At 38.7% G+C, this 13,273-nt stretch overlaps 1 protein-coding gene across 3 annotated transcripts in view; it reads left to right on the forward strand.

Moving 5' to 3' along the window:
• The window catches only part of NUP153 (nucleoporin 153), a 66,847-nt gene that overhangs the window by 40,453 nt on the left and 13,121 nt on the right, over positions 1-13,273 (forward strand). For all 3 annotated transcript variants that reach the window (XM_039521952.1, XM_039521950.1, XM_039521953.1), the window contains 6 exons: positions 4,095-4,227; positions 6,258-6,395; positions 7,480-7,572; positions 7,818-7,905; positions 10,433-10,552; positions 10,944-11,567. In XM_039521952.1, coding sequence (XP_039377886.1) covers positions 4,095-4,227; positions 6,258-6,395; positions 7,480-7,572; positions 7,818-7,905; positions 10,433-10,552; positions 10,944-11,567 — 1,196 coding nt within the window. The remainder of the gene's footprint in view (positions 1-4,094; positions 4,228-6,257; positions 6,396-7,479; positions 7,573-7,817; positions 7,906-10,432; positions 10,553-10,943; positions 11,568-13,273) is intronic.

Consider the following 13,273-nt stretch of genomic DNA (forward strand, 5'->3'; position numbering starts at 1 on the left):
TGTTTCTGCAGGTATGTTAGCAACAAGAAGAAAGTCAAGGAAAGTGTGGGCCCCTTACTGAATGAGGGAGGCAACCTAGTGACAGAAGATGTGGAAAAAGCTAATGCACTCAATGCTTTTTTTGCCTCTTTCTTCACGAACAAGGTCAGCTCCCAGACTACTGCACTGGGCAGCCCAGCATGGGGAGGAGGTGACCAGCCCTTTGTGGAGAAAGAAGTGGTTCAGAACTATTTAGAAAAGCTGGATGAGCACAAATCCATGGGGCCTGATGCGCTGCATCCAAGGGTGCTAAAGGAGTTGGCGGATGTGATTGCAGAGCCATTGGCCATTATGTTTGAAAACTCATGTCGATTGGGGGAGGTCCTGGATGACTGGAAAAAGGCTAATGTAGTGCCCATCTTTAAAAAAGGGAAGGAGGAGGATCCGGGGAACTACAGGCCAGTCAGCCTCACCTCAGTCCCTGGAAAAATCATGGAGCAGGTCCTGAAGGAATCAATTCTGAAGCACTTAGAGGAGAGGAAAGTGATCAGGAACAGTCAGCATGGATTCACCAAGGGCAAGTCATGCCTGACTAACCTAATTACCTTCTATGAGGAGATAACTGGGTCTGTGGATGAGGGGAAAGCAGTGGATGTGTTATTCCTTGACTTTAGCAAAGCTTTTGATATGGTCTCCCACAGTATTCTTGCCAGCAAGTTAAAAAAAAAGTATGGATTGGATGAATGGACTATAAGGTGGATAGAAAGCTGACTAGATCGTCGGACTCAGCGGGTAGTGATCAATGGCTCCATGTCTAGTTGGCAGCTGGTATCAAGCGGAGTGCCCCAAGGGTCAGTCCTGGGGCCAGTTTTGTTCAATATCTTTATTAATGATCTGGAGGATGGCGTGGACTGCACTCTCAGTAAGTTTGCAGATGACACTAAACTGGGAGGAATGGTAGATATGCTGGAAGGTAGGGATAGGATACAGAGGGACCTAGACAAATTAGAGGATTGGGCCAAAAGAAACCTGATGAGGTTCAACAAGGACAAGTGCAGAGTCCTGCATTTAGGACGGAAGAATCCCATGCCCTGATACAGACTAGGGACTGAATGGCTAGGCAGTAGTTCTGCAGAAAAGGACCTAGGGGTTACAGTGGACGAGAAGGTGGATATGAGTCAACAGTGTGCCATTGTTACCAAGAAGGCTAATGGCATTTTGGGCTGTATAAGTAGGGGCATTGCCAGCAGATCGAGGGATATGATCATTCCCCTCCATTCGACATTGGTAAGGCCTTATCTGGAGTACTGTGTCCGGTTTTGGGCCCCACACTACAAGAAGGTTGTAGAAAAATTGGAAAGAGTCCAGTGGAGAGCAACAAAAATGATTAGGGGGCTGGAACACATGACTTATGAGGAGCGGCTGAGGGAGCTGGGATTGTTTAGTCTGCAGAAGAGAAGAATGAGGGGGGATTTGATAGCTGCTTTCAACTACCTGAAAGGGGGTTCCAAAGAGGATGGATCTAGACTGTTCTCAGTGGTAGCAGATGACAGAACAAGGAGTAATGGTCTCAAGTTGCAGTGGGGGAAGTTTAGGTTGGATTCTAGGAAAAACGTTTTCACTAGGAGGGTGGTGAAGCACTGGAATGGGTTACCTAGGGAGGTGGTGGAATCTCCTTCCTTAGAGGTTTTTAAGGTCAGGCTTGACAAAGCCCTGGCTGGGATGATTTAGTTGGGAATTGGTTCTGCTTTGAGGAGGGGGTTGGACTAGATGACCTCCTGAGGTCCCTTCCAACCCTGATATTCTATGATTCTTGTAGAGGGGGCTGTTTGGCTGGTGAGGCATTGTAATTTCCCTTCTCCAGGAAGTGTTGTCAGTTTTCCAGCTAGCTGAACTAGATTTCTGATATTACCTTAGCTCCTTTAGCAATTCTATCAGGATTAGATGTTGTAGAAGTAAGGCATTTTGCAATAAAGATGTTTTTCTTTGTTCATCTGGGCACTCTGTATGGTAGCAGCCTCACTTTTTCCTAATAGTTTGGAATGTGAAACCTTGGTTTAAGGTGCTCTAAGTTGACCTACCACTTCCTATGACATGGCAGAAGTAACCCCCCTAGTGCACTAGCCTCTGTGGTTCCACCTGTCCTATCTTGTCTCACCTTCAGTTTTGTCCCATGATATTGAAGAGTATATTAACCTAGCAACCAATTGATGTATCAGTTCTATTGTACGCATATGGTTACTACAGTAAGGTAGTTTCTCTCTGAGGGAAGTTCTTTTGAGTGTGACCCAGTACCATTTTCTTAGTTGTATCTCATGCTCTTTGTGGAAGGCGGCATGGCCTTATCAGATGCTTTGCTGTGTATAATATACAGGACAAATTGCTGCTTCATCCCTAGCCCTCACCCCCTTGGAGCAATTCTGTGGTCCTTGGAAATGATTACCTGAGTTTTCTTCTATGATTTTTGTAAGTCTCTCAACTTTCATAGCCTCAGTATCAGTTTCAGTTTAGCATTTCCCCCTCAGAATGGATTATTCTGTAGTGGAAATAGAATTTTTCTCACAAGATATCCTCTGCATGAAGATAATGAACTTATACAAAGCCTGACCTTTGTGGATTTCTACTCTTCTGCAGAAGGGATAATCACACCCTTTTTTATATTTTTTTTTGCAAGAGAGTCGATCCGGTTGCATTAATTGATCAAGAGAGTCTGAACTCTAATTTGTGGGTCTGCTTAGTTCTTGGATGGCTCTTGATAAGAAACGAAGGAAGTCCCTTAGGATTTTTGCAGAAGTTTTTCATATGTGAAATCTGGGTAAGGACTTGTAAGTCAGAATCTTTCCTTTATGGACAGAGGAGTGACTTCCTCCGTAAGTGACAAACAGGTGTATGCAGAAAAGGTTACATATTTTGCATAAGAGTCTAAGTCAGGCTCTGGTGCAGGAGTAGTTAAATTGAGTAAAATATGAAATTTCTAAAATTCTTGCTGCTCTTTAAGTTTGGATAGTTAAGGTTGAGCATCCAAGTGCTAGTTAGGCTTTAAGAGGCAAGAGTGCTCTTCCATAGGTTCCCATCAGAGCTAGAGAGATTATTCTGGAGCACCTGACAAGGTTAAACCAGGGCTCTGCCCTCATCCTCAAGGGGACTTGGCCTGGGGCTTAAAAGCCTTTGTGTGTGCTTAAACCTACCTTTTTAGTAGTCACCTGTTTGGCCAGAAGAAGAGCTTCAATATAGGATTTCTTTTTTGCTTTGGGCACTTCTATGTCTTTCTTCATCTGGGCAAGGTGTAATGCTCGATCTTGTTCCTTTTTCCTTAATTTCCTTGGGTAGTTTTTCCACTTGGGTTAGGATACTTTCCCCTTTGTTCTGTCCAGGCTTTTGGAATGAAAAAGAGAAAATTCTGTTACACTTTATAAATCCCTTTGATGTATGTATATTTGAAAAGAATTCTGGAATGTTAACACGTCAGAAAACCTCTTTGTTCTGTTGAGGGCCATACGAAAGATGCAGTAGCTTCTAAGGCTTCTGTCTCTCACTGTCATGCTGCAGAAACTGGAGTCTCTGCCTTCTGTCAAGGTTCGTTCCATAACAGTGGTAGACAGTGGTATAAAAAGGACAGACATCCTTTTTATATTTTCTCTATGCTGAAATCTTGATGTGTCAGTGTTTGCATGTAGTCTGATCTGTTCTCCCTCCCACGATACCCATTCTATCTGGTCTCTCATTTGGTGGTGGGTATTTCATTTGAAATGTCCACTGTCCAGGCTAGCAATAAGGGATGTGGGAGAATAACACATTTTACTAGTTAACTTAATTTTTCCATCTTCTTCTCTGCTGGCTCAGACATTACACCTTGTGGAGTTGGGACTGTTTCTGATTGATTGATTTTTGATTGATTGACTCTTTATTTTGGTTGTAGCTCTTTCTGTTTAGCAATATTCTTATTGCTTGGGATGTCTATTTGACCAACACAAGACAACTTGGACAAGAACTTTGCTTTTTCCAGACTGTTGGTAGGAATGTTTCTGTTCCAGCCCGGACAGAGGGCATAAGAGCTTAAAACAATTAAGTAATAAGAGTGCGCTCTAATCATATACTGTTTATTTCTGTGACAGCAATTTCACATACTCCAAATTCAGTACACCTGCATCCAATGGATTATATTCTGGAGTGGGAGGTGGTGGAGGTGGCAAGATGAGAAAGGAAAGAGGAGTACACTATGTATCTCAACCAGGACAAGAAAAACAGGTAAGAGAAAATACTTCAGCTAAATTGCTCTATCACAATGTAATTTTTCAAAGCATGGATGCAGTGAACTGAAATATTTGGCTCCTAAGAGACTACACAAAAAATTAATAGTTACAAGCCAGTCATGTTTGTACATAGCCCAGACCCCATTGTGTTAGGCAATGACTGAAGCTCCTGGGTGCTAGGATAACATAAATAATAATAGTTAATTCTGTTGGATATATAGGCCCAAGTCTTCAAAGAGCCGCTGCTTTTGTATGCCTCAATTTTGGTGCTCAGCTTGAGGCACTGGCCCTAATTTTTCAGAAGTGCTGAGCCACTTCCATCTCCAGCTGAAGTCAATAGAGGCTGCAGCTGCTTATCACTTCTGTAAATCAGGCCCTAGATTTCTGAAGTTGGGCACCCAAAATGAGAGGCTGCATTTGGAAATTTTGGCTACATTACTTTAGGGGTTCTTCCAGTTGTATTGTAGGGTTTCTCACTAGCAGCTGAATGAATCTATACAGGAAACACTGAGTAAATATGTCAGGGTAACATATACGGTTTATTTTTTAAAGGATTGAAATATTAAATAAGTGGCAGTAAGCAAATAAGGTATTACTTAAATTCATAATTCTATCTTATATGACTTAACCATATAGAACAAATCAAAAATTTGAAATGGAATAAAGCTGAAGATAATACTATATGTGCATGCAAAAATATTAAATATGTTAGAGCTCTGTGAGTGACATTGACTGATGCTTCCCAGGTGCACAAATCAGCCACTCCGTCTTTATTTTTTCATCAAAAAATAAATTTAATAAAACACATAAATAGTAGTACATGTCCACAGAATTATGTCTGTGTTTAGTGTCTCAAATATGTGTAGTCTAAAGCATAAAATAAACTATACACTGCCTCTTTTGTCTTAAATATAGAGTTATCAATCATTAGACTAATCTTTTGACTGAACTGATGTAGAGAGAATATCCAGCTGGATATTGGAAATCTTGGAGGCTGTTTCTGTAGCACAAATAAGAGAACTTAGTATAAAGATTTGATGGGCCTAATTTTCATTAAATATGTTGAAATGAACCAATATAGAAGTTGGGAACCCAAATTCCTTTGGGTATAAACACAGGGAGAAAGTTAGGTCTTATTTTATCCACACTTAATTGTTTCTGCATAGATCCAAGTGCCACTAATGAGTTGTCATTAAATTAGTTAAATCTTTATAATACCCAGTTTAATTTTAGCAGCTAAATACCTTAAAAGAAATGTCTTTATTCTTCAGTAGCTTCTGTGTTTGTTCCATAATTGTCTTGCACCTTACCTTAAACTATATGACATACCATGAAGTCAGACAGGATACTAGACCGGATTGACCACTGGTCTGATCCAGTGTGACAATTCCTGTGTTCCTAAAATAGGGCTTATGATATTTTGTGTCTCTGTGATGTATAAAGAAGGCCTGAAAGATTTGTTTTTTGTTTGTTTTTGTTTTTAAAAAAAGAACAAAACTTGCTTTCTCTGTTTCTTACCTTAGAAATATCAGAAACTTCAAGACTGGTCTTCCTTAGCTTTGCTAGAGGATTTCTTGCATATCTCAGCATGTATTGAAATCCCACATCTTAATTAAAGAATAGGGAGGATCAACTAGCAAAACTATCCTTTCTCTAGAATTTTAGTTATTAAAGTTAAATGATGTTAACAACAAAAACAAGTTTTAAATGGAGAGGAACAACTCAGACTATCTTTCATTCTACGTTATTTTTATGGCACATTCTATGGGCAATGGTTGAATTAGCAACTTTGAGACAGTCTTCCCTGTTCGACCTACTGTACACATGATGATCATAGCATACCCGTGGAAAGTGCCTGCCAAAGGTTAAAAAAATTCTCGTAGACTGGGATGGGGGATTGGATATATTTTTATCATTTTATTTTAAATTTGGCTTTGCGGCTTTTAATTTTATATAGATATTAGAGGGAGAAAAGTAGTTTCTAATGTAGAATAGAAAAATAACTAAATAAATGTACAATTTTAGGAGGTGGAGGCACCAGTACTACCCAAAATACCCTTACCAATTAATACTACATCACTGCCTAACTTCAGCTTTGGCTCCCTCGCCAGTACTACTGTGTCGTCATCACCAATCACTAATACACAACCAGTGATTAACAAGGTAATTTTTTACAGTATATGTACTTAAAACTTCACAGGATTAGAATTGGTTTGTCTTATTCATTCTCTGTGTTGCGTATCAGATATGTTCTTAGTCGGGGTTCTTGAACTGGGGGTCTGGACCCCTCAGGGGGTCACAAGGTTATTGCATGGGGGGTCCCAAGCTGCCAGCCTCCACCCCAAACCCCGCTTCCCCTCCAGCATTTATAATGGTGTTAAATATATTTAAAAGTGTTTTAAATTTATAAGGGGGGTCACACTCAGAGGCTTGCTAAGTTATAGGGGTCACCAGTACAAAAGTTTGAGAACCACTGTTCTTAGTGGTATTAAGGGGTAGACTAAGTAGTATTAGCTTATGGCCAGTTGAGTAAATGAGGGTCTTTATATTCTGATGTGTAATGAGATTGCAGAAAGATTTTTATGTAGTTTCACAAAGTTGTCGGATTAATTATTGGATGGATTAATTATTGGATAATACTGATGTATGGCTTCTGGAAGTGCTCTGGAAAGCCTGTTATGGTTATTATATGCCAAGATTTATTCAACAGTTTAGAAGTACCATAAATGGCATTGGAAGCATCAGTAGGAAAGAAATGTCATCACAGTAATTTGTGTATATAACTGCAATAAAAATAAACATTAAGAATGTCTAGACACATTTTAATATTTGTGTACAGTTTTTTTTTTTTTAAAAAGAATCAGATGCCCATTTATTTTTGGAGGGGCCTGGTAAATGTTGAGTTGAATTTAAGATTGTTTAGGTGCTGGCTGCATTTTTGTACCTTAACATATTTGAATATATTTTCAGTGTAACCTCAACTCTGAATTTTCTGAGTTTATACCATATGGTTTTGGAATAATTAAAACATGACTCTAATATATTTTACCAAAAACTACTGATATGTACTCTGAACCTTAATTGCATTTCATCATAGTTCTTGTCTGGGAATTATAAACGTCAAAACTAGCTTTCCCAAGTTCATTGCAGAACTCCTTATATTTTTATAGCCTTAAATAGCTAGTGTTTTTTCTTTCAACATATTTTCTTTTTACATAGTCTTAATTTTTTTAATTTTGAAATTTAGATGCAACCAGCAAGTAATGCTAGCAGTCCTGTGTTCAGATTTTCATCTCCAATTGTAAAATCTACTGAGGCAGAAGTGCTACCTCCACTGTCTGTAAGTAATGCATGTAGAAACTCAACTGTTCCTGAAGCTTTTGCTGTAGGCTTAGCAAAACATTTCAAAACAGTAAAGTGGCATTAGTGGCAAATAATGGAAAAAGGAACATAGGTTTCGATATTCAGTTGGATTCCAAATAAATTGTATGCCAGAGAATTGAAATCCGAATTTGTACTTGTGTGTTAGACTGGATTAAGATTTCTTCCTTTTGGCATTGAAAAGATTTTTTTTTTCTTTATCAGATTGGGTTTACGTTTAGTGTTCCTGTTGTGAAATCAACACAAGCTTCTGGATCCAGTGATACTCCAGTGCCACTTCTGATTAGCCCAGGTAACTAAAACTCCAGCATTTCAGACCTGAAATGTTTTATTTTTTCTAGCACTAGATCTGGCTGGTAGGCATATCCCAGCTGAACTGTCTAATCCCACCATTTGCATGCTCTCAGATGGGGATCATTTTCCACCAGATATTGGAACTAGTGTGTCACCTTTCCTCCTATAGGCTGCTATTTTATCCATTTGTGTTTCAATCACAATGCCTAAGTTATGATCATTAGCATGTTTGGTTTACCTTGAGACTTGAAATTTTATTTCTCTGACTTGTTCCTTCTGAAAGCAAAAACAGTTCCCAACCGCAACCCTAAATATTTCTCTCTTCCCTGTTGCAAAGGATGTTTTTTACTTACATAGCCAGGGTTTCTTCTGGCATAGTGTGTTATATGAAAATGCCAGTGAAATGCTATCATGTAAAGCATACTTTAATTTGTGCGTAAGTTATGCAGACGCTGTAAATTTAAACTACACTACTGTTGGAATACTTTTATATACCATTGTTACAAACAGCACCTAAGATTACTGTAGTGAAAGGTTATAGAGAAAAAAATCTTTTAGTTTAACTTTCTGCATTTGATAGCATTTTTTTTAATATTCAGTTTCTCCTGTTAGTGGGTGTCCTGCACGCAGCAAATGTTAGAATTTAAAAAAAAAAAAAGGAAAATCTGATTTTTAAACTACAGAAACTGGCAGGGAGACTCAAGGGCCCTGAAAGTATATTTGACTAATTTTTTTCTAAATTGACTGTTTCAGATTGTTGTTTGTTTAAAATGATACGTCAAATCCACATCTTACACACGAAGGAATTTCAAAACACTTGCTGTGCTGTAGTTACTGAAGTAACAGAAGAAAGTCCTGTTATTAACTTATTCCTTTCCCTTCTGAATCTTAATAGCTGTATTCCATCAAAACTGGGGTAACTTCCCAGATTTTTTAGAAACTCTTTCTAAATGTCATTTATTAAAACTGCATATTTGTGCCACCACAGTTCATGTTGTCTCACTATTTTAATGATGAAATCCTATCTCGGGGTATTTATAATTTAGACAGAGAAATTGTCTTACCAGAACTTTGGCACATATGGCCCCAGTCTAGCAGTACAAAAAGTAATAAAAATGGATCTGACATATTAAAAAGTGAGTGGAGTAAAAAGTAGTTTACAATGTACTTTGTGTCAGATCAATCATACAAATGCTATATTTATAGTCCAAGAGACTGAAGTCTTCTATCCATAAACAGGCACAATAATAGCAGTGTGACAGGCAGATCATTCTCTAAGTATAAAATGTTGGTAGCTTGAAAGCAACTCTTTTCTCTCCTTTTGAGATGTCCTCTTTCCCATTCCCTCTCTTAATTGAAAGCTCTAAGAGTTTGTTTTCAATGATAGCAAGGAACAAAGAAAATCTTCTTGGGGAAAATTGCAATAGTAGATGTGAATACTACAGCATATAACTACAGTAAAATGAAAATCAGAATTTCTGTTTCTATTTATTTTCGGCCTCAAGTGGAACAAAAAGTTAAAATACCAAAAAAAATTTTGCAAAACAAAAAGTTCTGAAAAATTTATTCAGAAGTGGCAAAACGTGTTTACATATGAGCATTTTTTATCAAAACAAAATGTGTTGATATTTCCAAATTGAAACCTTTTGTTTCAGTTCAGTTCAGTTCAATGTTAAGTTGCATCTCCTCCTGGTGCTGCATTGTCTCATTGGATTTGTAGTTCGGGTGCCTCATGCCTTCATTCTCCCTTACGGACTGGGCTCTCTAGCCATCCTACATCTCCCATGATACATTAATAGTCATGTGACTCCCATGATGCATCATATGGCCCAGTCACAGGAGAGATTGTTTCATCAGCATCATTGGAGAAGGGAGCCTAATGCATAGGAAAGAATGGAGGCATGATAAATCTGAACTACAACTCTCATGGGGCAAAGTGACAGGATAGGAAGATGCAGTTTAATCTTGAACTGACTTTATAAACCAAATGTTTTGGTTCATTTCAACAAACAGAAATATTTTTATTTAGCATGAACCGACCCAAAGTGAAATATTTTCCTGTTGGAGAAAATAGAAATTAAAAAAAACCATCAAAATCAATTTTTTTTCTATGAAAAATTTCAGTTTTACAGAAACTGCATTTTCTGTGTTTTTAAAAAAATGTTTTTTTATGGAAAATTCCCAACCAGCTCTACATCCAATCTTTCTTTGTAGGAGTCTGCATTAATTTTATTATGCTTGTCAACTAAGTTGAAAGTGGGAGGTTATGTAAATGTTTCTTGAAATTAGAAAGTAACCTTGTAATTATACATGAAAAGTTGGTTGGACTTGTATGGTTCTTGTAATAATACACTAAGTTTCTATCCTGTGTGAACATAAAATTTTAAAAATCAAATCTTGGAAAGTAGGAAGACTTTTTTTTTTTTGAAGAGTTTGTATTTTTGGGAGGGATGGAAGAAGGAAATAACCTTTTGATTTGGTTTGAGCGTGTTTCTCCATGAAAGTAGTAAACTTTCTGTTTAAAGGTACCACTGCTGTAAATAGCACCAGCAATAAGAAGAAAGAAAAGGAAGAGTACGATGGCGCCTTCAAGCCTGCAAAAGTCTTGAAAGAAGGGAGTGTACTGGATCTTCTAAAAAGCCCTGGTGAGATAATGGGTTCCATTTAAAAAGAACTTACAGTAAAACCTGGACTAGTATGTAGTGTTGCATTTATAGAGAAACTTTAATTAAATCATTCATCTAAGATTAAATATTGCTGACAAATTGAAAACAAGCTCAGTGTTGAAATACTGAATGGTAGTCCACTGTGGTCCAGGACTCCCAACATTAACAGTGGGGAAAAAAAACGGGTGGATGGTGTGAAGCTTTTTTACAGTGGCTTTACCACTTGTGTTTTTATGGTACTGGAGACCTCTCCCATCCCCAGTACCCCCATATATATCTCCTGTTGTGTGGTAAGATGAATGAGGGCTAAAAAGAGTTCCTCAAAGGAGCTAATGTAAATGTACCTGATTTTGTGTTTATATTTTTCTAGACTTTACTTCTCTGAAGACACACACCCCTACAGCCACACAGCCTGTTTCAACAAGCACAGAAGTTTATACACGGCCTGCAATAAGTAATTTTTCTGCAGGTTCATTGGGATTTAGAGAGACCTCTAAACAAGCTTCATCATATTGGCGCTGTGACACATGTCTCTTACAAAACAAGACAACAGACAACAAATGCATAACCTGTCAAGCTGCTAAAGTGCCGACAGCAGATCCTGCTAAACAGACTGGAACGTTGACTCTAAGCAGCACTGTTAAATCAACTGCTCCTGCAACAGGAACACTGGGCTTCGGAGACAAATTTAAAACAGCAGCAGGAACATGGGATTGTGATACATGTCTAGTCCAGAATAAACCTGAAGCTACAAAATGTGTGGCCTGTGAGACACCAAAGCCTGGAACCGGAGTAAAGCCTGCTCTGACATTGCCAGTGGTCACAGAAAATACAATAACAGTGACTTCCTCTCCTAGCTGCACTGAAACTACAGTCACTTTGGGGTTTGGAGACAAATTCAAAAAACCAAAGGGTTCTTGGGACTGTACAGTGTGCCTTGTGTCAAATAAGGCGGAAGACAGTAAATGTGTAGCTTGTCAGTGTGAGAGACCAGGTATGTTTTTTTTTTTTTGTATTTTAGCTCTCCATGCTTGCAAATTTACTTAAATATTTTTTTAAAAAGCCCTTGTCTTTAAAAAGCATTTTATTTAATTTGAAGTGTAAAGTACAGAATAGTGAATACTCTGGTTTTAACATTGAGGGATTAAGATTAACGTATAAGCTCTTTAACACATCTGTCTCATGACTTGTGTGACTAAATATCTGATCTTGCATCCGACGAAGTGAGTATTCACCCACGAAAGCTCATGCTCCAAAACGTCTGTTAGTCTATAAGGTGCCACAGGACTCTTTGCTGCTTTTACAGATCCAGACTAACACAGCTACCCCTCTGATATCTGATTCTGTTTTCTGGTTACCATTTATTCCAAGTTTCTGCTTGTGGGCCACTGCTTTGGAACTAGCATCTGCTTCTCCTCATTGCGTGAAATGAGGTAGTTCTGCCTCAAAAGGTTACTCTTCCCTAAGCTGTAGCCCATCTTCCAGCACAAGTTGATAATTTAGTTAAACTCCTTTTGCAAGACAAATGACTCATTATCCTATGGCTTTTGTAGTACTGCATTATAAAGAGGAGAAGGAAACCACATTGTCTTGAACTGTGGTTCCAAAAACTCTTCAAAAACATGTTTACAGATGTACAAATACTCATCAGAGAATGAAGGTAGGAATGGACTTCTAGTTTATATCCTGGCAGTGTGTCCACATTCCTTTTATGCTTAAGTAGCTATCAGTCCATTAGTAGAATGTCTCTTGACTTCTAGAGGGCAAGGGAGAGCTTCAGCTATGTATTCTTCCTTAATATAAGCACATAACTATTTTGCTATGACTGAGAAATAACAAGAATTTGTGCTGTAAGCTGGGGACATATCAGTTGGAAAAGACCTAGGTGCATTGGTCAACCACTGGATGACTATGTCGCCATGAAAAAGGCTGATGCAATCCTAGGATGCATCAGGCGAGGTATTTCCAGTAGAGACAGGGAAGTGTTATTACCATTGTACAAGGCACTTGTGAAAGATGAATTCAGACTGTAACAAAAACAGAGCAGGGCTACTAGCACGATCAGAGGAATGGAGAACCTAACTTACAAGAGGAGACTTAAGGGGCTTGGCTTGTTTAGCCTAACAGAACGAAGCCTGAAGGGAGATGATTGCTCTCCATAAATACATCAAAGGGATAAAACACCAGGGAAGGGGAGGAGTTATTTAAGGGCCAATGTTGGCATAAGAACAAATGGATATAAACTGGCCATCAAGTTTATACTTGAAATTAGACAAAGGTTTCTAACCATCAGAGGAATGAAGTTCTTTAACAGCCTTCCAAGGGGAGTAATGGGGGCATAAAACCCAACTTGTTTCAAGACTATCTTTTATGAGTTTATGGAGGTGATGGTACGATGAGGTTTCCTATAATGGTATATGGCCCATTCGCGACTACTAATAGCAAATATCTCCAGTAGCCAGAGATGGGACAGTAGGTAGGGCTCTGAGTTACTACAGAGAATTCTTTCCTGCGTGTGTCTGGTGCATGTTGCCCACCTGTCAGGGTCTGATTGCCATATTTGGGGCCAGGAAGGAACTTTTTCCCAGGACAGATTGGCAGAGACCCTGGGGGGGGTTGCATTCCTCTGCAGTGTGGGGTACAGGTTACTTGCTGGTCTGAACTAGTGTAAATGGTGGATTCTCCATAACGTGAAGTCTT

The sequence above is a fragment of the Mauremys reevesii genome, linkage group 2 (assembly GCF_016161935.1).
Source record: "Mauremys reevesii isolate NIE-2019 linkage group 2, ASM1616193v1, whole genome shotgun sequence".
In the NCBI taxonomy this organism is placed as follows: Eukaryota; Metazoa; Chordata; order Testudines; family Geoemydidae; genus Mauremys; species Mauremys reevesii.